At 42.6% G+C, this 25,088-nt stretch overlaps 1 protein-coding gene across 5 annotated transcripts in view; it reads left to right on the top strand.

Annotated features, from left to right (window-relative positions):
• The window catches only part of GckIII (Germinal centre kinase III), a 200,949-nt gene that overhangs the window by 139,244 nt on the left and 36,617 nt on the right, over window positions 1-25,088 (top strand). Inside the window, exon 2 of one of the 5 annotated variants that reach the window (XM_025301490.1) lies at window positions 2,312-3,276. The exons of 3 other annotated variants lie outside the window; for them this stretch is intronic. In XM_025301490.1, coding sequence (XP_025157275.1) covers window positions 2,950-3,276 — 327 coding nt within the window. In that variant the 5' untranslated portion in view covers window positions 2,312-2,949. The remainder of the gene's footprint in view (window positions 1-2,311; window positions 3,277-25,088) is intronic. One more of the 5 variants, XM_011136581.3, reaches the window with a different exon arrangement.

Genomic DNA, 25,088 nt, shown 5'->3' on the forward strand with positions numbered 1-25,088 from the left:
GGAATAGCCGGTGAGCCTTGCCTTCCTGTTGTCACCGAGAGTGCTTTCCTCGACGTTCGATATTCCGGCCACGTGCCGTCGTAAGCCGAAATTTAATCCGATCACACCTGCGCCCGATCGGGCTCTTCCTCTTCTCCGCCGTTAGCCGCCGGCGACCCGGATTATAATCACGATTTCTGCCTTCGCGGACGTCTCGCGTTTGGCGTTAAAACCTGCAACGACGTCGGCCACTCGAAATTGTCGCAAGCTTCAGCTTGGCTCGCTGGAGAAGCTCTCGAGCCGCTCGACCGCGGCACGGCGGCGCACAGTGGTTCGAAACACAAAATTTGCGAAAAAAAGAATATCTATTTGATAAATATTGTAAATCTATTGATACTTTATCATTTATTACTATAAAAGTAGGGAACTTAAATGCATTAACTTGAAAAATTATAATTCTTTTTAAAAACAATACCGCATATTTAACTGAAGTGTAACATATAAGAGATATTACTATTATCATAATAACTAGATTATTTTTATCCTTTTAGCGCTATCTCGTGCGAGCGAGATAGCGCTCCCCGCGAAAGAGACGGTGAGATTTCGCGCGAGACGGCGCGAATCGCATCGAAAAATTGTTGTTACTTGAAAAGTTGCGAGTAACTGCAGCCAAATTAAAGTTACCTATTTTCTTTGAACATTATATTAAATATTTATAGTAACTTTTTTCGTTCCTAAGCGTTCCTTCATTTCGTACGGAAAATTTAATTCGAAAATCGTTCAAGTTTTAAGTGCTCTTATTACGTACAATGTTGTAATGCATTTAATAACAATTGATGTGTTTCAAACATGTAATTTTATACATTGAGATATATTTATAAACATTTATTTATAAACCATGTTACTACATTTCAATAATAAAAAAAGATATCAAATTTTAAAAGGTTCGAATTTCAGTGGTAAAATTGAGCACTTAACTCAGTCGTAAAATGTTAAATACTTTATGTCCAATAAAACTTTTTAAATAAGTCCTTGGAAAAGAGCGTGCAGTTCAGTTGATAGCTTCTTACACTGAGAGAAAAGTATACGATATTTGGAACTATAATGATATAGTAACTAAATTATAGTCCGAAATATCATATTTATAGTAAGTATTACCATAATATCGGTAATAATTACGATATAGGCGTAGTACAACCAACCATATAATATTTCTACTAAGAATTATAGTAAGTTAAATTAAAATTATTGTATGGATACAAATATAAAATGGTAGGTAAAGTAACTCTTTTATATAGTCAATATTACCAGAATATTTGCAAAATGATGACAGATGTAACTATGTGAATATTAAATCTCACTATATTTGTGAATGAAAAATTACCATATATGTGGTAAAAGTAACTAAACAATTATTTAAGACAATCATCGACTATATATTTGTGTTTATTCTACTATATTTTGCAGGTTCCACTATAAACTGTGGAACTATAAAAATATGGTTGACGCCAAAATGAACTATAAAATATAGTGAGATTATAGTTAATTCAACTATATTTTTCTATCAGTGTAGTGGAAGAACATAACATAAAAATTTCGAAGCTTTAGAACAAAGTCGAAAATTTGATTATTTTTCGCGTTTTTCGCCGTTCGAGCCATGGTGAGGCAGTGCCTCTCAAAAATGGTTTCGCTCTTCTTTTTTCTCCTCCCCCCCCCTCTCGTTCTTCTCGGGTAGATACCCTTGCCGGAGTCTTTTTGCCGAAACGTCCGCGTCCTTTAGCAGCGCTTTTTTCCTCCTCGGTAGATTAGCGCGCCGGATATAACGAAGGACGACAGGATACGGGGGGGGGGAGGGGGAGCGCAAAAAGAAGAGGGTAGGATACGCGATGGGCCGATCGCCGGGGGTCTGCCAATTACGAAGCGTTTTTATCTCTCTGTCCGTTCGCGAACGGCTCGCGTTAATTAGAACGCAGTTTCGCTAAATATGTTTACACGTAATCGTACAATCGAGCTGCAACACTTCAGGTCCTCCTGTGCCGCCGAAGAATGCTTGATTTCGCCGGGTTGCTGCCGCGTCCTTCGCGACTCTGTTTCCGACGCTTCGCGAACATCCCGACTTATCTTTTCAGCAAGAGGAACTTTCCGGCCTCGTTCCTCGCCCTGAAGAAGTGAATGTTTCACGAGTCCTTGGAAACAAATTCGCAAAGGACGCACATCGCCAACTCGGGTGTCTGATCATGCAGAATTGAACTCCACATTTTCTAACACCGTACTCTTGTACCTTACACTTGATATAATATAATCTTACGGACAGCCCTGCATATTTTTTTAGACTTTCACGGGGAATGCCTGATTTGGTTTCCTGGCTGATCCATCGCGCACTCGTCCCGACGTCTCGTGAACATTTTCAGTTCCAGGGGAGAGAACAGCCCGAAACTTCGAGGTCTCTCTGAAACTTTCGCGAAACGTGGGGAAACAAATCCGCGATGGTCCCGGAGACCGAGTGAAACTGTAATCTCGATTACACGGAGCTCGATCATACAAAGTTCCGCCCGCGAGCTCTCGTCCCGCACCCCCTCCCAGCTCGTCTTTTTCTTCGCAGAGACTAGACGAGGCTAAAACCGCCTCGGCGACAAGACTCGGCGCTTCAGCCGCAACCGAAGGCGCGTCGCGCGAAAAGTGAATCCTCGGCGGAGCAGCGCGAATCCTGCGGCGCGCGGCGACGTCCCGTTCACGTATGCGGCCGTGTGCCGAGAAAATGAGTGCGTGCGTGCGTGAGTGCCGAGGACCACGAGGCTCTCCCGGCTCGTGAGTGATCGGTGTCTCGGTGTCCGGAGCGAGCGGCGACGAGCAGCAAGGACGAGCCGAGCCCGCGCGAGAACGCGAGCGGCGTGAGAAAGAGAAAGAAAGAGAGAGAGAGAGAGAGAGAGAGGGAGAGAGAGAGAGAGAGAGAGAGTGCGCGCGCGAAACATGCGAAACGGCGGACAGGCGCAGCAAACGGCGGTGATGACGCCGCCGCACCTCAACGGCTCGGCGCAATTCATCTCGGGCGGCTACGTGACGGCCGGCTACCTGCCGCGCCAGTCCTGGAGTCAGTTCCAGCCGACGTCGCAGCAGCAGCAGCAGCAGCAGCAGCAGCAGCATCATCCACGAGGCGGCGGCCGGCCGCTGTCGTTGCCGCCGCCGCCACCGCCCTCCAGACGAGACAATCAGAGGCCCTGCAACGGCCCGGGCAACCCGAAGAACGCATCCTTGCCGCTTCCGAGAGGTGCGAGCCACAGGAGCACCACTCCCTCGGTGAGTTGAGGATTCCTCAAGACTGCGTGGTCAGACGTTCCCCGACTTGGCGAGGACTACGGAGGAGAACGTGTCGGGGAAGCCAAGGGCTTTCCTGAGGAGACATTTACCGGGCGATCGCGAGTAGTGGTGGTGGGGGAAATGAATTTTTTGCACGTGGATCGTAGCGATATCGAAAAAATGTCGGCCGACAAATGGCGCGGGAGCTCGGCGGTTCTCCGTTTCGCTCTTGCAAACGAGAGTCGAGTTGCGGATCGCCGGTATCTGAATTCTAATCGTTGCTTACAACCTGGCATATTTTTTGATTAATTTAATATCTTTGATTAATTTAATATTTATTTTAATATCTAATTAATATTTCAATCATTAGTTTCGTTTGACGTCCAGCTGTTCGATTTAAGGGGGGAATTATACGCGGAAGGCCATTTTCAAAGCTATTTTCACCAATTTTTCTAACAGAAACGGGTAAGATCAATGGACTGGAAATTTTCATTAATGTCCAAAGTGTAAAATAAATTTTATTGAGTCACAAGAACCGATCCGATTTGTAATTATAGTTGAAAATGCAGTCATCCGTGCGAGCTCTATGTTTTGCTGTCGACCGTAATTCCGAGTCTCTCACTACTCTGAAACCAAAATGTGAGAGAGATTTAAAAATATACCGTTGCCATTATAGTCCGTACCAAAATGAAGGCAGTGAAGCCAAGTTTCGAGAAATAATGACCACACAAAAAAGAGTCAATCAAAAATGAAACTTTTTTCAATTTGTAATCATGTTTTAAAAAATGAATAAAATAAAATATAACTGTGTTCGAGGTAGGGGCGAAAACTACATGTCTACTGTACATTGTGTAAAAATTTCGAGTTACTCGGTTCAACAGTTTTTGCATAATTGTGTCGACACAGTTTAAGGAAATGTTTCCAGATGAACGTGTTTAAAGCTTTATGTGTACTTCTCATATAGATAGTAACAAATTTATTTTATATCTTGAACATTAATAAATACACTGTGAAAATTTCAAGTCCATCGATCCTGACCGTTCCTGTTAAAAAAATTTGTAAAAATAACCCGCTTCGCACGTAATTCCACCCTTAATTTAATATCTGATTTCAATCGTTAGTTCCGCTTGACGTTGGCCCGTCCAGCTGTTCGATTTAACCCTTTCACTGTTAATGGAAAATATACTTCCCACCTTTTCTTGATTCAACTTTGCGTTGTAAATCACATGATTTTGAAGAACTAATCGGGGATTTGAGTTTTCCAGATAACTGAATAGTTGTTCAACATATTCCAATAGTTTCTTTTTTCATTCTGTGTCTCCATCTTATTCATATTATCAATATTATTTTACTAAAAAATGAATGTTTAATCTTTAGAAAGCATAAATATGCAGTATTGAACATTTTCCCACATAAATTTTTTCCAGCTCGATCGAGTTCCATCGTCTAAAATGTCTAAAATAATATGTTCTTGTTACGACCTGGTCATTATTTAATAACAATTGGAATTTTCATTAATTTTGTACATCATGATCGCTATATTGAGTCCGCCATGTTGAATTTTGCAAATCTGACTTTAGATTCGTAATCAGCGACCCAAAGAACGTAGGACTACCAAGTATTTTAATAATTTTCTCAAGGGAGGTTAATTCAGCAGTGTTAACGGGTTAACTGCAAGTGAGAATGGCAAAGGTGTCTCAGGATAACTTTACCGCCGAGAAACAAACTGCTTCTCGACGGCGGACAATCAGCGAGGATTTTTTTTACTCGTGCTTTTCCCCGGTTTCCTCAGTTGATGAGTCGATCGGTTGTTGGGTGCGATTGAGCGTTTCACGGTGAACCCGAGCGAATTTCTCAAGAAGAAACTCGTCGGCCGACGGGACGGGTCAACCATCGCGGCGACTCACGAGTAGACTAATTTCTTGAGTGCAGGATACCGAGCGCAGGATCAAAAGCTCGCGTCCGCGAGCGTAAAGCATGGAGGAAGCGCGTCTGAAAGGAGCTCGTCTATTTACCCTCGCCGTTCCCGAGCGAGCCGCGTCGTGTAAACCGCGCTTTAGCGCAACTTGGCCAAACGATGGGACCTCTGTCTCTCTTTGAATCGCTCTCTCCCCCCATCCTTTCCCCCATCTGTCGGTCAGTAGTTACGCGGTGCTTTATCGGGCGTAAAAGGCGGGCGTAAACGTCGCGAGAACGGGAGCGGCGGCGGTACGTCCACCGGGAAGTCGTCCGATTCGAGAGTCGCCTGGACTCGGCCAAGAGCCAGAAAGCCAAGGAGCACAATGCGAAGAATGCTCTCCCTCGCCCTTTCGTTTTCTCTCTCTCTCTCTCTCTCTCTCTCTCTCTCTCTCTCTCTCTCTCTCCCCCCTCTCTCTCTCTCTCTCTCTCTGTCTGTCTGTCTCTCTCTCTCTCTCTCTCTCTCTCTCTCTCTCTCTCTCTCTCTCTCTCTCTCTCTCTCCCTCCCTCTCTCTCTCTCTTTCGCAAGCACCCCCTGAAAGGGCGAGACGTAACCGAGGGTAGCATATCGATCCCGACGGCGTCCTGCAGCGGCGGACGTTGTCAAACGCGAATCGAAAGATGACCCGGAAGTGCACTAACCGATTCGCAGAAATTCCGATAGCGTCCGGTGGCTCATGAGTGTGTGTGTGTGTTTCTCCCGGGAGTCGGGAAACGGAACGTCACCCGATAGCAACCGCAGAGTGCTGCGCGCGACAATAATTCCTTTGGCGGCCACACAGTGGGATCTCGAGAGCAGCGTCCTTTAAGCACAATTTAGAAAACGGATCCCGGATGGCAATTGCAAGCCGCCGTGTTGCGGATGTGCAGCAGCGGACGGATAAATTCAAGACGCCTGAATTCGGGATTCCAACTACACGCGGCTAGTATGTACGTGTCCTTCCCGCTAAAACGTTTGTACGCATATTTGCGAGCTGTCTGTTGGCCGCAAACGGTAATCTTCAAGGATAAACAGTATTTGATCTTCCTGCGTTTGACATGCAGACCGAGATGGCTCACAGTCTGAGAGGTGATTTCGAGCAGAACGTACAAGCGCATAAAGATATCGCTACGACATATTCACTCTGTCATTTGTTTATTGTTATGTATCTATCAAGTAGACAAATGCGGTTAAAAATTGGAATTTAAGTCCAGAAGAGAAAGAACTCGTAAAACAGGAAGGAAGAGGGAAATGTGCCTTCCGAAGATAGCAAACACTGGAAGTCGATCGGATACGACTCGATACAAATTTCCGAAGACTGTTTATTACGAAAGTAGAACGACCCCGTGAAAAACTGCTATAAAAGAGAGTCGAAGAATCGTTTAAGTAAGTGAGGAGGAGCATTTCCGCCTAGCTACTGATCTTACAGAAGAAAACGGTCGACGTGGAAATTCATGGCAGAACTTGCTAGAAGACTCTCTTCGGGAGTTTGAATGATTCGACGGACGAATTGCGTGAGGAAAAGTCAGTGATGAGCTTAAGAAGTCGAAAATTGAGGATTGCCTTCGCTGAAGCTAACGAGCACTGGAGAAGAATAATACTCTTCGATGAATATCAAAGTTCAATCGCTTGTCACCCGATGGAATGCGTTGGATGTCGTAAAGATGAAGATTTGCATCTAAGATGCACTTCAGACACGGTCAAGCGTGCCGGTAGAAATATTACGATGTGGGCATCTTTTTCAGCAAATGGACTCGGACTAATCGACGGAATTATGAATCAATTTGAGTAGTACAAAGATATATCAGAGAACACAATGCCGCCTTACGCCCGTAATTGCTTCGGAAATGATTTCAATCTTAACGGTTCCTTGATCTTAATACGACTGAGAATATGAGTATTATAAAACACAAAGTACAGCGATCGAAGTAAAACGATCTCAGGGGTCTGTAATGAAACCGTAATGACTCTGCAATGACGCTGCAATGAAAACAGCATGGGAGATATTACCAGTGCATTAGGTTAATAGACTCGGTGCCAAAGAGATGCGCTGAATCATTAAAACATAAAGATCACTCAACAAAATTATCTATCTTATCTATCCTCAAAAATCCCAAAAGGTATTAGACAAGTAAAAAAAAATGTTTCAGACAAAAATTGTTCAAATCAATTGGTAGAAAGAGATGATCTAATAAACAACTGGGGTTTCCATTTAAGAAAAGTAATGATCGGTGAATATCTCGAAAGTGGCACAATCTGTATAAACAATGATATAGTTGTTGAGAAATGGTGGTAGTTGTTTTATGTCCCCTTCGAAACCATACAACTCTTGTGCGAAACATTTCTTTCCCAGACATCTTTCTCCGAAACATTTCTTCTTGTCTTCGAGATATTTTACCGGTCCGGGACTTTTTGGACACCCTGTATAATATTCACTGAAATATAGCCTTGAACTATCGTCTGTTAGCCGGTGAGATTAGTTTTCTTTTACCCAGCTCAGAACAAGATTAATATTATTGCGTACTTTTTAGCAAATTACATTTGCCAAATTATATTGCATAACATATCAATGTCAACTGCAGCATTTACTTCCTCCGCACATCTAGAAAACCACTTAATTTCTGTTGGCGATTATTGTCGTCTTAAATTTCTGTCCGCTAGTGCGTGTGTGTGTGTGTGTATATAATATCGTCCCTTACGTAAGGGATGAATCGAAGAGCGCGATTCACCCTTCTCTCCCTCTAAGTATATCTAACCTAGTATATCCGTCAGTACCGCACTTGGAATTTATAGTCGATTGTGTCGTGGTGGTATAGTCGATGGTGGGCGTGAGAGTCGCCGGATATTTCCCGAGGACCGTTTGAATTGATGGTACGTGCGATTTGAAAAATTGGGTCTCTCCGACGCACATACGTGTTAAAAGCTTCGTGTACGTGTGTGTAGAGTCAATTTAATGTTACTCCGGACAGATCGTGTCTCTCGTTGATCCCGATTTGCGGTTGAGAATGAATTTCCTGGGTGATTAGCTCTTCTTTCGTCTCCCTCCCTCCCTCTCTCTCCCTCTCTCTCTCTCTCTCTCTCTCTCTCTCTCTCTCTCTCTCTCTCTCTCTCTCTCTCTCTCTCTCTCTCTCTCTCTCTCTCTCTCTCTCTCTCCCTCCCTCTCTCTCTCACGCACACACGCACACGCACATCTCTTCGTTCAATTAACTTCAATATATACACTCGCTCTTTTTGTTGCCTTGTGTAAATATTGTTTCCTTACCTTTCTTTATTTATTTTAGTTTATTATTACTTAATTGCGCGCGTGTGAAATTTTACCAGAGCGCATAATAATTTTGTCTACCTATTTCTATCTCTCTTTTCTCTCTCTCTCTCTCTCTCTCTCTCTCTGTCTCACGCTCTCTCACAATTTGATCTCGACAATTACATTTCCATGAGAACGGCAACTTACTTTTCCCGTTTATCGCGTCGATACGTGTTTTTCATGTGATCTATCTGTGAGCGGCTATCAGTCGGCGGCTATTGCCTCGGCACGCTCTGACAGGCCAATTTTGCAATTCGATTATAAGTTTAAATTGACTCGCCGATGAAAACTGGTAAACAACGGAGAATGCCCGGTACGCGATAACCTATTTGCAGGCCGTTTGATGGCTGCCACTCGAATACAGTTCTGATACGCGTTCATGCATATTCGATGCCACCGGCACGTGTTAAATGCGTCTGTCTGTCTGATCAATAAAAATCGTCGACGCAGGTTCGTTCCGCGAAACGCGTGCGTGCTCGTGTAAAAATTATTTGCGCCACCCAGCGTCGCTAACAATATCTCAGCGGACCTTTTATCTTTTTGTTTTGTAGTATTACGCGTTGCATATACAGTGGCGTGCAAAAGTTTCGAGCCATAATGTGGCTTTTTAAGATGCATGACAATATATTGATTTGCTCTAGAAATTAATTATATAAAATAGTTGACACAACATTCTTACAAATAGCAGTATATATTTACAAAATTTTGAAATTACATAATTTCTAATTATTTAGTCATATAATATTTACATGTGTTCAAAAGTATTGAGCCATATTCTTGTTGTGACTTTATGTACCCGGTTTATTTACGTTTCTTATTACGAAACTCCTTCGTAAATATTTGCTTTAACTGAGTTTCAGTCTATTGTCCACCGCAATGTCGAAACATACAAGCCTTCAGTTACGCGAAGCCGTGATCTCAAGGAAAGGTTTCTCGCGAAATTGCTAATTGCTTATTAATCGATAAAAGTACTATAAATAGGATTATTGCTAAATATAAGTTGACGAACTCTCTAGCTGATAAACCACGAAACGGTAGACCTCGCAAAACTATAAATCGCGTCGATAAAATGATTAAAGGAAAGTTGATAGCAGATGTTAGAAAAACTGCCATGGATATTTCTCGAGAACTAGGAGGAGGAAATCTTGCTGATATTGGTCGAAGTACAATATCTCGACGTCTGAAAAGGAAGTAGACCTTTTAGCACGTGCTGGTGTAAAAAAACGATTAATTAGTGCGAAAAATAAGAAAGCTCGATTAGATTTTGCAAGGAAATTTGAACATTGGACTGAAGTTGATTGGCGAAAAGTATTTTTCTCTGACGAGTCAGAGTTTCAGTTATTCGGAAGTGACGGTAGAAAGTATATACGACGTCCAACAGGCACAAGATATAACTCAAGATACCAAATTCCTACCGTAAAACATGGTGGAGGTAACGTGATGGTTTGGGGATCATTTTCTTATAATGGAGTTGGTCCATTGGTTGAGATCACGAGTACTATGGACGCTATAATGTATCGAGATATATTGACACAGCATATGCTGCCATATGCAATTCGAAACATGCCATGTGGTTGGATTTTCCAACAAGATAACGATCCCAAACATTCGTCAAAACTAATAAAAGAATTTTTCATCGTGAAGAAAATGCGAGTTCTTCACTGGCCCTCGCAATCGCCGGACTTGAATCCTATTGAGCATTTGTGGCAAGAACTCAAACTACGCATAGGAAATAAGAAACACTCCAATAAAGCTGAATTGTGGCAAGATTTGCAAACTCAATGGCAAAATTTACCTCAAGATCGCATTTCTAATTTAATAGCGTCAATGCCTCGCCGTTGTGCTGCAGTGATTGCTTCTAAAGTCATGGCAACAAAGTGTTAAGTTTAAAAAAACGTTGACAACATTTTCTGTTATTATTTTTCAATAATTAATTTTTCATTTTTCAATAATTTTTCTTATGCATAAGAAAACTTTTTGGCGCAATACTTTTGCATTATTTGTAATAAGACATTGTGTAAAACTAAAGTATTTAGAATTATTAAGAATTTGTAAAGTTTATATATTGTAGGATACAAATAAATACATTTTGTTTATATATATGTGTGTGTGTATAAAGTTTTTAGCGCTCATTATGAAATGAATATATAATAATAATTATGTGGCTCAAAAGTTTTGCACACCACTGTATATAGCGATCGTGCAAAAACGCGATGGACACGCGCGATGACGTGGAAGTAATAAAATAACCGCCGCGTCGGCGAGAACGCTCGGTGTTCCTCGAGGGAATTTTCGCCTACAAGCCGCGGATAAAACTTTGAAAGATCCGGGCAAACACGAATCGCGGCCCCTGCCCTGAGAAGAATGCGCGAGGAGATCCGCGAAGGTGGCTTTCGAGAGGGACTCGTTTCCACCGTGAAGCTCGGAGAACGGCTCCTTTAACCCGAGTGTCTGCAATCCGAGCCACGTCGAGATACTAGAAAGTGGTCGGGGTGTCGCGTTTCGGTGCAACCGATCGAATGTTGGAGTCGACTTGCGTCGACTGGGGTCGAAAAAAAGTCGATCGGTTTGCGGTCGCGAGAAACACGGCGAAGTGCGCAAGACGCGAAAGACGAATAAAGCGACAAATAAAGTAATGAATTGCCCGTGAGAAGTTTTGCAAGGTGACGCGAGTTTTTGAAAAGAAACAATTACAGGGGAAAAAGGAGACCTTACGCGCAAAAACCGAGCGCGCGAATCGCGGGTCGCGTAATGAATCAAAGCGTGGTAAATGCGCGATGAACGTTGCGGCGTGTGTCGATTAATTAATATACGCAGACTGCCGCGCCGATTTCTATTGATTCTCATTAAAGGGGAACGTTGCGTCAAAGATTACGTTAAAGAAAAAATCGTCAGAGACACGTTGAGAGAAGAAGAAATCATCGGAGATACGTCAAGAAGGTTCCGAAAAATGCATTGAAGGAAATAATTACCAGAGGTATGTTTGAAAAATCAAAGATTAAGCGAACAAGTCATCAGAGATATGTTGCAGAAAAAAAATCATCAAAAATATTAAAACGCTAAAAGAATAACCAAAAATACGTTTAAACAACATTAGAGATACATCAAAAAAATTCCCAAAAATACATGGAAGGAAATAATTATCAAAAATATGTTTGAAAAATCAAAGATTAAGCAAACAAATTATCAGAGATATGTTACAGGAAAAAATCATCGGAGGTATTAAAACGCTAAAAAAATAACCAAAAATACGTTTGAACAAAATGGTACGTTTGGAAGTATTATTGCACCACGAACTGCGGTTTCTAATGTAATAAACAACAAAACAAACAAGTAAAAAAAAATATATATATACAAATATAAATTTTTAAGGTGCTTAAGATTTTTGCAGGAAAGAAACTCGAAAATATTTGCTCTACATCGACTGGTGCTTTTTGCGCAAAGCCAAAATTTATAATTATACTACTTCACGTGCGCACACACGCGCACACAAGTTTGCAAATTCCCATGCAAACCGAAGTCTATCCCTAACCAGAAACTAATTTAACCAAATCAAACTAAACCTACAACACTAACCTCAAGTTTGTGAATGAATAAACAAAATATCGCTAATATTTAGAATTATTGATATATATATTTACAATGAAGTTGTCAATCTCATAGGATCGATGTTTAAAATGTTAAATACACGACGTGACATTTTCGAGATTTTTTTCTCACCAAAGTTTCAAGTTACTCGCTCGTACTTCTTAAAAATTTGTGTATATATTTTTTTCTTGTACAGTTCTTTTTTTTCTTGTTGATTACTACGGAAAAGACCGCGTGCAGCGGTGCTTCCAAGCATTCGGCACAAAAATCATGAAATTGAATACATTAAAGAAATGTGATTCGAAATGCGCATATCTTTCGTCGAGTGTCGTCGGCTGATCGTAATCAGTTTCCTCGGATCAATTACACAGACGCGGCGGTAGCACAGCGCGACATTCAACGCGTTAACAAACCGTAAAACTCTGGTGTGTAACTTCGCAGAACAAGTTACGCGTCGTAACTTCGTATCCCGCTTATATGAATACGAACTCGACTCTCTCTCTCTCTCTCTCTCTCTCTCTCTTCCAGCTTCGCGCGAAATCGTCACTCCCGCGCGATTTTAAATTCGAACGTATAACGCGCGGTGAATCCAGCTCTCCTCCGTCCGTGCCGTAACGGTGGCCGTATATTTTTCTTTCGTTTTTTTTTTTTTTTGGCGAAATAACGCATTAGCCACGTCGCGTCGTATCAGTCGTGATAAAACGAGAAGGGAGACGCGGACAAAAGAGCGCGTCGAGCGTGGCGGCAGCGCTCTCCGGTGCAGCATGGAAATACCGGTGTAACAGGATTCTCGAGGACCGTAAGATCTCTCTCTCTCTCTCTCTCTCTCTTTCTCTCTCTCGGAGACCGCTCGCGCTTTTTTTTCCTCCTTTTCTCTTCTTTCGGCCGAGGCCAGTGCAAGGTCGACTCTCACCTTATATTGCCTCACACGTGCGGGCTCGCGTGTGCGCCGCCGCGCGCTGCTCCGGAGGAAAGACCGCCGAATCACGTCCGATCGGGACGAAGCACCACCGATCGGCCGATCGGCAATCTCTCGACGTCGCGCCGCGTTATTTATTTTGGGGCAGAATCAATACCGCCGGTAATTTCGTCGAGCGCGCGCACGCGATAATAATCCCCGCGAGTTCATTAGCGAGTAAAAGGAACGCCGCGCACGTGAGGTGTTCGCTCGCGTCGGCTGAGATAATGATTTAATGGGCTTTATTATTTAATTCACACGACGCATCTCTTCCCCCCCCTCTCTCTTTCTCTCTCTATCATATTACAATCTCTGGCACGGCTCTGTCTTTTTCGGGCTCCGTTATGTATTATCTGAATGTTGTGATTTCGTATACCTCTTCGTGGGAGAGCAGCAAGTTCTAAAGATTGTTAAAATCTACGATTGCCTCGTTATACAAATTAAAGCTTTGTAAGCGTAAATGTATCTGGCGGCAACATCTGAGAGGATGTCTAGTATCGTCTTTTATCCTCGCCGTTTTTTCTCACGTCATCAATGCACTAAATTCTAAATCAGAGCATTATATGATTTAGATTCATTTTCGCAGTCAGGCGGGATGAGCACGTGACGCCATATTTTAATATAGACTCCGCTGGCTTAAGGTCGTTGAGAGAAGGCGTTATTTTACTCGCGCGTGTGTGTGTTTTACCGCATGCTGGAGTCTGGCGGATCGTGTCTCTTGCGACGCGAGTCGTTCGCGCGGATAGAGAATGTGGTGTAAAGGACACGCTAGATCCTCCCATTGATTCACTTTTAATTCCTCCAAGCCGAACTATTCAAGATGTCGCTCTTAGGAGCGACGACGCTGCGAGAGAGTTTGGCACGACATTCTTAGCGAGATTCGTAGCGTAGATAGCCTTCCTCTCTCTCCCCCTCTCTCTTGAGAAGAGAAGTATTATAATTTATGATTAAACTTTGATGAATTTATTCATCATTCTCTTTGAGATGAGATCATTGTTATTACTCGCTCACTCGTTATAATCGAAATTAATGTTATCTAATGTAATTGTTTCACGCTTGAGGGGGCTAAACTCGAGAGTGTCTAATAAATGCTATTTTCTTTCTCCTTTCTCTCTCTCTCTCTCTCTCTCTCTCTCTCCCTCTCTGTCTCTCTAGTCTGGTTAATTAATTAACAGCTTAACAATTCGACACGCATGGCGCACAAGTGACATTCATTTCGCGGCGGTGTTTCGCAACGGGCCATTGTGATTCGCGGGACATTGGGAATTAATGAGTCGGATAATTAGTCGCGAGTCGCATTATATTATTTAATATATCGTTATCAATTCCAGCGACTACTGTCGCGGTTGTTCCCCATGTTGCTCCGTGAAATCGTGTCTCATTTGCGGCCACAAATCACAAGTCGCGAACCGAGTCTCTCTCTCTCTCTCTCTCTCTCTTTCTCTCTCTCTCCTCCCCCTCTCCTCTCCAGATATCGTTCCCGCATCGGTCGCGAGAGCGTGAAACGACACGAGCTGGCGCAAAATGCGCACCGCGAAGTTACGAAATTCCGCGGATATATACGCGGCTCTCGCGCAATAATTCACCGAGCTCGCGCGCGAATACGAAAATGTATTTATTCGCGACTCTTTCTCCGCAGCGCGCCACCGACTTCATATTCCGCTGACGTGCGCAAACATCCTCGGAGGCGGCCGGCTCTCCGATTTACGACGACGTATATATAAAACGACGTATATATATGTTAGAGATGTGCGAACTATTCGAATTCGAATCGAATCGAATCTAATGTAATTCGATTCGATTCGACTCCGAATCCCTATGATTCGAATCCGAATAATTCGAAAATCTCGAATCGCGAAGATTCGAATACGAATAAAATATATTGTGCGTATCAGTTATAAAACGGGCCATCTGGGCCTGTATATTTGAACCCTTAACTTTTTAATTAATTATTAACTAATAATGTTTAATTACCGTAACTAACCTAACTTATAATTAATAACTTAATTATAAATTACTATAAATATTTAAATATATATTTTATTTTAATATAATATTACAATATTAATATTTCCTTTCATATTAAAATCTTCCATCATTATTTGCACGTTTAATATTCATGTTTTTAATGGTTCGATTCGATTTGATTCGAATGAAATTTCATAGATTCGATTCGATTCGAATTCGAATTTAAAAAATGAGATTCGATTCGATTCGATTCGACATAAAAATTCTTGATTCGCACGTCTCTAATATATATATATATATATATATATATATAAATTGCGCCCGGGAATGCGACGGTGTAGTATCCCGAAGGACGCGCCGCTTAACTTGCGTCTGTTACATCGCATTCCGCGCGCGATCCTGCGCATTGTATCCGACGAGCGCGCACCGGCATACATAAGTAAACAGCTGCGAGTAGGTGTGTAAACGCGCATAACTCTGTACGCGGCTACTCGCCGATGACGCGCCGATGAGTGAACAATAGTCGGTGTCAGTCTCGGCTACTCGGCAATCCGAGCGGTAACCGCGTGAGTTGGGTGTAACAATACTCATACTTTTTATGCGGGTAATACTATTTCGAACACACAATCGGTTGACGGATACCTGCAGGTTTAGGTGGTATCTGGGCTTGTGTGATATTCGCGTTTTTGGATATATGGAGGAAACTAGAAAAATTTTTTTTTAAGTATATTGTTTTAGAATATGTTAATCAATAAGAAGAATATTTTATATAATCATCTGGATATCATCGCTAAATTTGAGAATTGAAACATTTTGACATACTGAAAAGGGGAGACTAGAAATGTAGAACTGTAGAATTGTAGAGCAAACTAGAAATAATTTTTAAAGTATATTTTTTAGAGCATGTCAATCGATAAGAAGGATATTCAATATAATCTGGATATCTTTAATGCTAACTGAGCCGTCGGGCGTCGACGGTAAAATCTGGACCGTCCAGCTGAAATTTGGACGTCTGGCACCGGCAATGTTGGTACTCGCGAGTTGCAGTATCAAAGTATCGGGTAACACCCTCCTTGGATCGAATATTGCGGTAGCATCCGTGACTTTAGAGATGCCCGGGGGTACGGAATATATAGATACGCTCTCCAAATTTCTCAGAGTGAAATTCCACGCGAAAAGTAGAAGTGACAGGGTGGGGCTCGAATTTGAGCGATTCTCGAAATCGAAGAGCGATATCCCACTTTCGTAAGGTTTCCCGCGAGACTTGAGGAAATTGAAGAAATTCTTTCTAAAGAGCAAAAATACACGTAAATCGCACACAGTCACCTCAACGCGGAAGCCATCGCGTTGAGAATTTTACACTGGCGATTTTTCCTTCCCTCCACAACGACAGAAGAGAGAGAGAGAGAGAGAGAGAGAGAGAGAGAGAGAGAGAGAGAAGGGGGGGTAGAGAGGCGGATTGTTCGCCGGCTCACGGCGCTCTTCTCGCCGAGCCGGCCAGGCGATTTATCGCCGCGCTCGCGCGACGATTCGAATCGCGTCTCTCGCGTGCCGCGGTTTCTCATTATCTCGCGTCGCTCGGCAGGAATGGCATTTCGCGATCGAGGGATTGCGCAACAAGATCGAATTCCCCGCGCATCCATCCGACGTCGCGCGATTAAAGCCACAATCGACGTGGCGGCCCGACCGAGTTCTCACTTCGGCGCGGCCGCGTTATTACGGCGATATTAACGAGCTTAACCGTCTCGATAAATCACAAAGCGTGCGCCTATCCGACGAACTTCTCCGGCGAACATGAGGAAAGTAAAAATACGATAGGCGCAGCCTATAGGAGAGCCCAGGAGAGTCACGGCTCGGTCGTGTGAAATTGCGCCGCGCGCGCGCGCATTCGTTATCCTTTCTGCGCGTTTAGCGTGAATCCGTTCTATATTTCTGCATGTACCTGACTAAAGCCGCGAGCAGCCAAAGCCCGCTGTCACTCGCACTTTTCAATCGCGGCTCATTTCGCGACGAATGCGCGTCGGCGGGATTTTGCGGCGAAATTTGCCGAAGCGGCGTCTGCGGTGTCCGCTGTTGACCTTTCCAGTTGACCAGTGATGGGCAAATATCGATCGATGAGAAAACAAGCATCGATTCTTATTTTCTTAAAAAATCGACTATCAGACCGATATCTTTGGGGGCCGATTATTCCCAAGATCGATTATTTTTCTCGTCGATTATATTACTAGATCAGTTACTAAATTTTTATCACTAGGGAATTTGTTTACTACTATTAAGGCCCGTCTACAATAGCTGCAAAAAGAAACAGCTGTAACAGTAAATGGTAAAAAATAAACCAACAACAATCGACTATTATAAGAACAACCGATTTTAATTGGTTTATTTCTTGTAGCTTACGCTTATAGCCTTATTCTTATATAAGCTTATGCTTGCAGCCATTGTAAAAGGGTCTCTAAGGTTTTAATAATATATTAATTTATTATTGCAACATATAACTCTTCATATTAATTTAAAATAAACTAGGAAAACATCGATTATTACCGACCGTTCCATTCCTACTTTCGACCGTCGCACTTATTTCTATCTAATAGCATATTCAGCGGGTTGAAACTATAAAACCAGTCCATAGATACCTCGAGATTTATCGATCTTGAAGCAGAAACCCATTAACCCAAAATTCATATGCCCAAAATACAAAAACATCAAATATAGACCCGCTAAGCACAAAACCGAGGGATTTTGAGTCTTAAGCCCATCAACCTAGGAATCTATCAATCCGAGAACTTTTTAGCTTGTGGATGCACGAAGCCGTATATAAAGGGTGTCCCAAAATTCACGCAAGAAGTAATTTTGATAGAAAACACAGGTTTATAATTAAAAATTGTAAATTTTTTATTGATTCATAAAGTATACAGTATAGGGTTATGTATGGCCTCCACGGCTTTGCTGGCACATATGCACTCTTTTGTTGAAATTTTCCATGACCGTTTTGCATAAATGTGGCTGAATTTCGTTGATACAGCGCTCAATTTCCTCCTTCGAGGCGTGGGTGGTCGTGGGCTTGTTGGCATAAACCTTAGACTTCAAAAAACCCCAAAGAAAAAGGTCCAACGGCGTTAAATTGCATGATCTGGGCGGCCTGATCTGATCACCAAAACGGGAAACACGACCAAGAAATGAACCATGCAGTAATTGAATTGTTTCTCGGGCTATATGGCATGTGGCACCGTCTTGTTGATACCACATGTCGTCCACATCCATATCTTGCAATTTAGGCACAAAATACTGGATTATCATGTCGCGATAGCGAGCACCATTAATTGTTATTGCCTGACCAGCCGCATTTTCGAAGAAGAATGGTCCGATGATGCCTTCAACCCAAAATCCGTACCAAACAGTGACACGTTGTGGATGCATTTGTTTCTCAACAATCACTCGTGGATTTTCTGAACCCCAAATGCGACAATCTTGTCGATTAACCAAACCATCAACATGAAAATGAGCCTGATCGCTAAAGATGATTTTGTTCGAAAAATCAGCATCCACTTGTTGTTGTTCCATAATCCATTCAACGAACTCTCTTCGTTGTACGTGGTCAGTTTAAAAACCCTAAACTGTCAGCTGTCACGCTGTCTTTTTTTTTCGTTGGCAACACTTTACCGTACAAATGGCGCAAAATTCAAATCTTGCGTGAATTTTGGGACACCCTTTATTAAGAGCCCCAAATAGTCCAAGAATCCAATCTAGCCATAGCTCGAGAACCTAATAATAATACTCGGCGTTGAATATTCAGCTATGAAACATTAAGTTCGAGCCTAGAAATGCTGAATGCCAAATCTCAGGTTCTCCATGTTTTTACTTATTGGCTCCATATGGCTTAATTCTTTCTTAATGTGGGCTGAAATGGTGAGCTATGAAATTCTGAGTTTTCTAAAAGGTGATCACAAGTTCTGGGGTCTCGCATTCAGTATCCATAGGCTCGAACCCATTGAGGTCGAGTCCCCAAGACACTGTACTTTAAACGATAAACTTTTAAGACAAACCCTAAACCCATGAACCCTGAACCGATAATTTTTTTCAAAATTTCGGCTAGACAGATCTCCTTGGAATTTATTCAGGATCAACCTCATCCATTCGGTGTCGATGATCGGTTGGAAATTCAGGTCTCTAGAGAGGTTTTTCAACCAAAAAATGTCATCTGGCCCCACTGTGCGTCGGCTTGCTTCCTTTCTTTTTCACCTGAACGGGGGAGGGGGGAGGGCCATTTTTTACGCAACCGAGCTGTGTTTCCTTTCAACGAGGCGCACGGGAGAACCTCGGGCGATAAGAGGACGGTAAATCTAGCGGTGGTAAATTTATTAGCGAGCCGGCTGCGCATTATATGCAACGTGTAACGCGCCGTCGTGTGCGTAAGCGCAAACGCGTAACACACAGCCGGTCGTAATAGTCGCGATTCGGTCATTTGACCTTAATGAAATGAATATTCATGCGACGGCTTCTGCTTGCGGCGGCGGCGGCGGCGGCAGGTTAGGCGAGGAGGAGGAGAAAAAAGAGGAGCCAAAGGATCGCAAGAAGTCGCGCGCGATGAGAGCCCGGCGCGGCGCGCGTTTCTCAGCGTTTCGTTTGCGTCGAGCCGAGCGTTATTTTTATCTCCGCAGCGCCGATTATATCCGATTAACAAGGCGGAGAGGTAGGCAGTCTGAAAAATACCGTTCAGACACAACGAAGTAGGGTGTGTGCTCATCGAGCTATCTCGATCGAGGACTGTCGCCAATTCAGCGCTTGCTCGGTAATTGGTTACGCGAGACGCGCATCTCTGACGTCACGACTGCAGCAGAGACAAACAAGAAGGAAAACGTCAATATTTGTGTTATGCTCTTATTCGTCAGATAAGGTCTGCGATAAGATAGACCCTGACTAACCGTCACACCTCGCCTGCTGTCACAACTGATTACAGGCTCGCAAGCTCGTCGGCAGCGGCGACTCGTGCGACAGTTTCACGCGCGCTCCTTACTTCATCGCGTATCCATGTAAACAATTTTGCAAGCGAATATTCGCCCAAATTCGCAGTTGGTAGACGGTACTCGGCGACGCGACTGCTCGAGTCGTTTGGAAGGTGCTCGGCTAACCGGTTAGTATCCGGCTACGCCGGACCGACAACGACGCTAGCTCGAACGCGTCGGCGTCGTAATTCGGCGGTGCGGCTAGGCTGCACATTTCTGAAAGTGGTTCAACGAGCGTACGTTACCGCCACGTGTCGTTCGACCTCGTTTACGATGAGAGTAATTCGTCGGTCGGAGAGAGGGAGCCCAAATTAAAGTTTAAACGACACTCGAGCGAGCGAGCGGCAACGCGATCTCGAGCGTGCTCGGGAAATGCAGGACGCTCTCTCGACGGCGCCGGCGGCGGCGGCAATCATGCGCTCGTTTCGCCGTTAAACGAGGGAAAATTATTAGGAAAACATTCGGACGCGCTTTTATATATATATATATATATATATATATATATACACACACATCTACTTGGCAGTTTACGAGCCCGCCTCGCCTGTTTATGCTAATGTCGGACCAACTCCGCGACGAGAACGCGAATGTTCTCTTCGGGCCGCAAAGCCGTGAAAATCCCGGAGAACGTTCTCATTTAAAGTACATTCGCGAGGTGCTTATTTTACGCGCGTCTGTTTAATTCCTTGTCTAAGTAGCGCGGGTAAAAAATTGCCCGTTCGTGCAACTGATTTTCCATTATCCGGCGAGCAGACGAAAACTCGGTTGCAGGAGCAAAGTTTCCCCGGGGGGGTTCCCATTTAGTCAGTCGTTCTCTCGATTGTCTCAACCGAGTTTGAAAACGGCCGAATGTTTCCGGTTGAGATGACAGATATCGTTTCTGCGAGTTATGAATTTTCTCTCTGTTCCGTTACACGAGGTGATATTTTATTTCTCACATCCAGAGAGCCGATTAAAAATCGGTATTGCAAATCGCGACTCATCATTCGTTTGTTCATTTTCGCAGAGATGTTTCGCGCGCGCGCGTTCCCCAGCAAAAAATTGTTAGGGCCATGTTTATGAAACATAAGGCCCCGATAAGGCTGAAAAGTAGGATGTCCTAAAAAGGAGGGATGCTTCATTATTACCACATCAGGCCCCGAGATGGGGATCTTTTAGGGATATCTTAGATTTTACGCTATAATAAGGCTTTGATAAGGAAAACTAATTAGGGTCTTGGAAGGATTTATTAGGGGTGCTTTATATTTAATAAATAAGGGCTTTGATAGGGAAAATTGACAAGGACATTAGAGGGATCCTTTAGAGATGCCTGAGATTTTACGAAGCAACGCTTTAACATGGAAAACTGATGTGGCCTTTAGAAGGATCTTTTAAGAGGATGCTTTAAATATCTAAAATCTAATTTTGTTATAGAAAATTAATAAGATCTGAAGCGTGTAATAAAATTGTCATAGTTTAATATTGTTTTAGTAAGTACGCTCTACCTGGTTCTTTCAAAGATTTTTTAATTATACCGCAATTAAAAACAAATTTATTAATTTTATTAGTTGCCATATTCATTAGCTTCTTCTAAGGATTTTTCTAGTATTACCTTTGTTTTGAAATGCAGCAAACTTTAATAAAATCGAAAGCAGAATTTTTATTTGTAAAGAATGCTATATTTTATTGTAAAGTATGCTATATTTTGAAATAAAAAATTCTCGTTGTGTACTAACAAGGTTATGAAGAAATAAAGAAATTACAATCTAAATTTCTTGGAATGAAAAGAATGAATATTTTTACTCAAGTAATAATAAAAATATTTTCTTATAAGGCCCTTAGCATAGTCTTGCTTTATAACTGTTAAACTATTTGTTACGCGTCTTGTAGGGCCCTTGTCTTTCTATCCCTATTAGGACACGATTAATGTGAGGGAAAGATAATCAGGCCCTTACCAGAGTCTTGTCATTTTTTCTACTCGGGTTTGTATTTGGTTGGTGCAAAAATAATTGCGGTTTTACATATTGAGCATAAAGATGCATATATCGGTTAAAAATTAAATTTATTAACTAAAATAAAGTCCATTAGCCTGCGTATATTTCTCCCAACGGGAAAGGAGTTTATTTATTCCTACAAGATAGAATTCTGAAAAGGATAACGGTAACTATCAGCGCCAAACTTAAAGCGACAAAAAACGCAATTATTTTTGCACCAACCTAATACATCCACGATGCGAATATCGCATATTCTGATTCAGGTCTGATTCAGGTGCGCGATTAAATTTGCGACGAAATTTTCCCTCGAACCCGCGCGCTTCGAGCCGGTTCGAGTCGAATTCGACGAGCTTCTACAACGACGCGCAGCTCGCGGGAATGTTGTCACACCCGTTACATCGGCGAATCCGCGATGCAGATGTTGCGAGTTGTTGTCGCGTATCATTCCGATTCCGGAGAGGGTGCGCTTTCGTGCGCTCGCTCTATTATTGTCAATATTGACCGTGCTGATTGACCCTAAAACACTCGCGCTGCGTCAGAATCCAACAGTCCGCACCACCCGCCTCTTGCAATCCGCGTCGCTTCAGCGCGCCTCACCTACCTCTCCTCTCCCCGCGTCGCACACACACGTGAGAGACAGTGCGAGAGAGAGAGAGAGAGAGAGAGAGAGAGAGAGAGAGAGAGAGAGAGAGAGAGAGAGAGAGAGAGAGAGAGAGAGCGATTTTCCGTCGACTGTGCAGCGGCCGCGTGGAAAAAAGCAGATGCCGCGCTCGATTTTTCTCGATTTATTCGCGAATTACTCTTGCGTCTATTGTCCACTTCAGCCCTCGTGAAAAATGTATCGATGGATCCGTCGGCGAATTTTATGACTCCGAGCACGAGCGGACGAGCGACAAGGATGACGAAGGGTGGTAGGAGCGGAGAGAGGGGAAGAGAGTTTCGCGCGAGCTCAATATCGCGAGCGGAATGTGAACTTATATTTGATCTCTAGATCGTGCAACCTTGTGCAAATTGTATTACGTGCTCGTGTTAATTTCCCCGCCCAGATTTACTCGATCCAGCGAGACGGATTCCGCGGGATTCTCGCGAGATACCGTAATCACAGACGCGTGCGACGACACCGTTTATTTCGCACGTACGAGGCTTAAATTTTGCAGCAGAGCATTTACGCTCGGAGAGGCCTAACGGCTTTCGTCCGTGTGATTGCGTGAAATATTAGTAACGGCGAGAATCGCATAGGCGTAAAAATGACGCGACGTGCTGGGAGCACACGCGCGACGTTACTTTCGCTCCGGCCGTTTTAAGACACGATTCAGCCGGCGCCTCCGATTTGTTATGCATTCAGATCCTCAAATAGTAACTTAAACATATGGTAATGAAATTCTCCCCGGGCATACAACAACTCGTTCGAGAGAGGCACGAAGATATTCCTGGTTACTTCTCTAACTCGATTCAACCGCAATATGGCTCCGGGAATTTTCCGTAAAAGCGGAGCTAACCGGTGCAATCTCGCATCACAATCCGGAAATGACCCGCTCGCGGAGCTCAGATCGACGATAGAAAAGAAAAACTTTCATCGAGTGAAAAGAATGTTAAGAAACCAATAACTTTAAAAAGAAGATGGAGTTTGCAGAAATTTTTGAAAAATTTTCTTTCAAGTTTGAGAAAATGAAACTTTCTCACAAGGTTTTATTATTATATAATTTCTTTAGAAGAAAACATAATATTTTTATAATTACCCTCGGTTCACGTAAATTTTGTGTTATACTTTTGTCATATTAGTCTAAACATTTTTTTAATATTTTTATATCAGTCAAAATTTTACACGTGCAAAAATTAGTAACCACGACATAGCTTAATTGTAATTTCATAATTTCAGACTTTGCGTTTGAAATTTGAATGTCTGCGTCCATAAATCGGGTATCGTTTCCTTCAATCTCGCAGTAATGCTGTCAATTTTGAGTGCACGGCTATCTCAGAATTATCTGGATACTCGGGTTTTCCGATTATCATTCGTAGACTCGAGTATCTTTTCTACCTGGATCTTCAATTTGAATATTCGGTTTCACCGCGTACCAATTAATTTAGATATTTAAGAGTATCGGACAATAAAGCCGTTTATCGATATTCGAAATTATCGAATCGATACTATTTCAACTTCGAAAATATATAAATATTGAATACAAAAACATGTGAATAGAAGATCGAGTAAATATTTCTTAACTAACAAACATTTCATATCCAAAGTATATATTTTAAAATAAGAATATTTATACATATGCAGTCCGATATGTAATAAAAATCTATAGTACATGTAACATGAACCATGGTAGATTTTCACTATGATAGTATAAGAATGTAAATTTTTACTAATCTTTTACTTATTTTCCAATTTAAATATTTAGTATATATCTTGGTGCAATATATGTGCAATATTAATAAATTAAATGTACCCTTTAAGCTTCAATTTTAGCGCAATATTTTTTTCCTAACATTTTCGTTGTGCCCGATCGAAAGTGTTGTAATGAAAATGTCAAAGTTCCTAATAAGAATAAGAACTATTCGAAATTTTATTCGGCATTGACACGAATACTTTCAAAATTTAATTTAATTTGCGAATATACTCAAGCAGCATGATATTTTTCTCAACATCGACATTAAGTTTGGATATTCAGCTGCCTAGGTTCAGAAATTTTCGGTTTATATTAATTATAATACTAGCAGCACTGTTTCAGACGCGCGTCTCTTTTATACTTCGTTTGCAAGCCGTCGCTTTTCTTCCGCGTGACGGGACACGCGACTGAATCGGATTGCCGACATCGTCGTATCGTTTGAATATTACGAGTAAATATCGGCTTATTCTCCCCTTTCGGGCCGAGAACAATCGCAGCTCCGCGGAATTAATGCGAACCCGGTTGTAGCCCGACAGTTTCTGAGTTTCCTGATGAAGTTGGCGCATTTATCTCCGGCGAGCGAGGTCTGTTTGAGAGTCCGCTCCTCTTAAAAGAACGAAAGGCTCGCAGACGAAAGTCTTGAGAGACGCGGTTACACTTCTTAATTAAGATGTGTCAGAAACGATACC

The sequence above is a fragment of the Harpegnathos saltator genome, unplaced genomic scaffold (genome assembly GCF_003227715.2).
Source record: "Harpegnathos saltator strain DR-91 unplaced genomic scaffold, Hsal_v8.6 scaffold425, whole genome shotgun sequence".
In the NCBI taxonomy this organism is placed as follows: domain Eukaryota; kingdom Metazoa; phylum Arthropoda; class Insecta; order Hymenoptera; family Formicidae; genus Harpegnathos; species Harpegnathos saltator.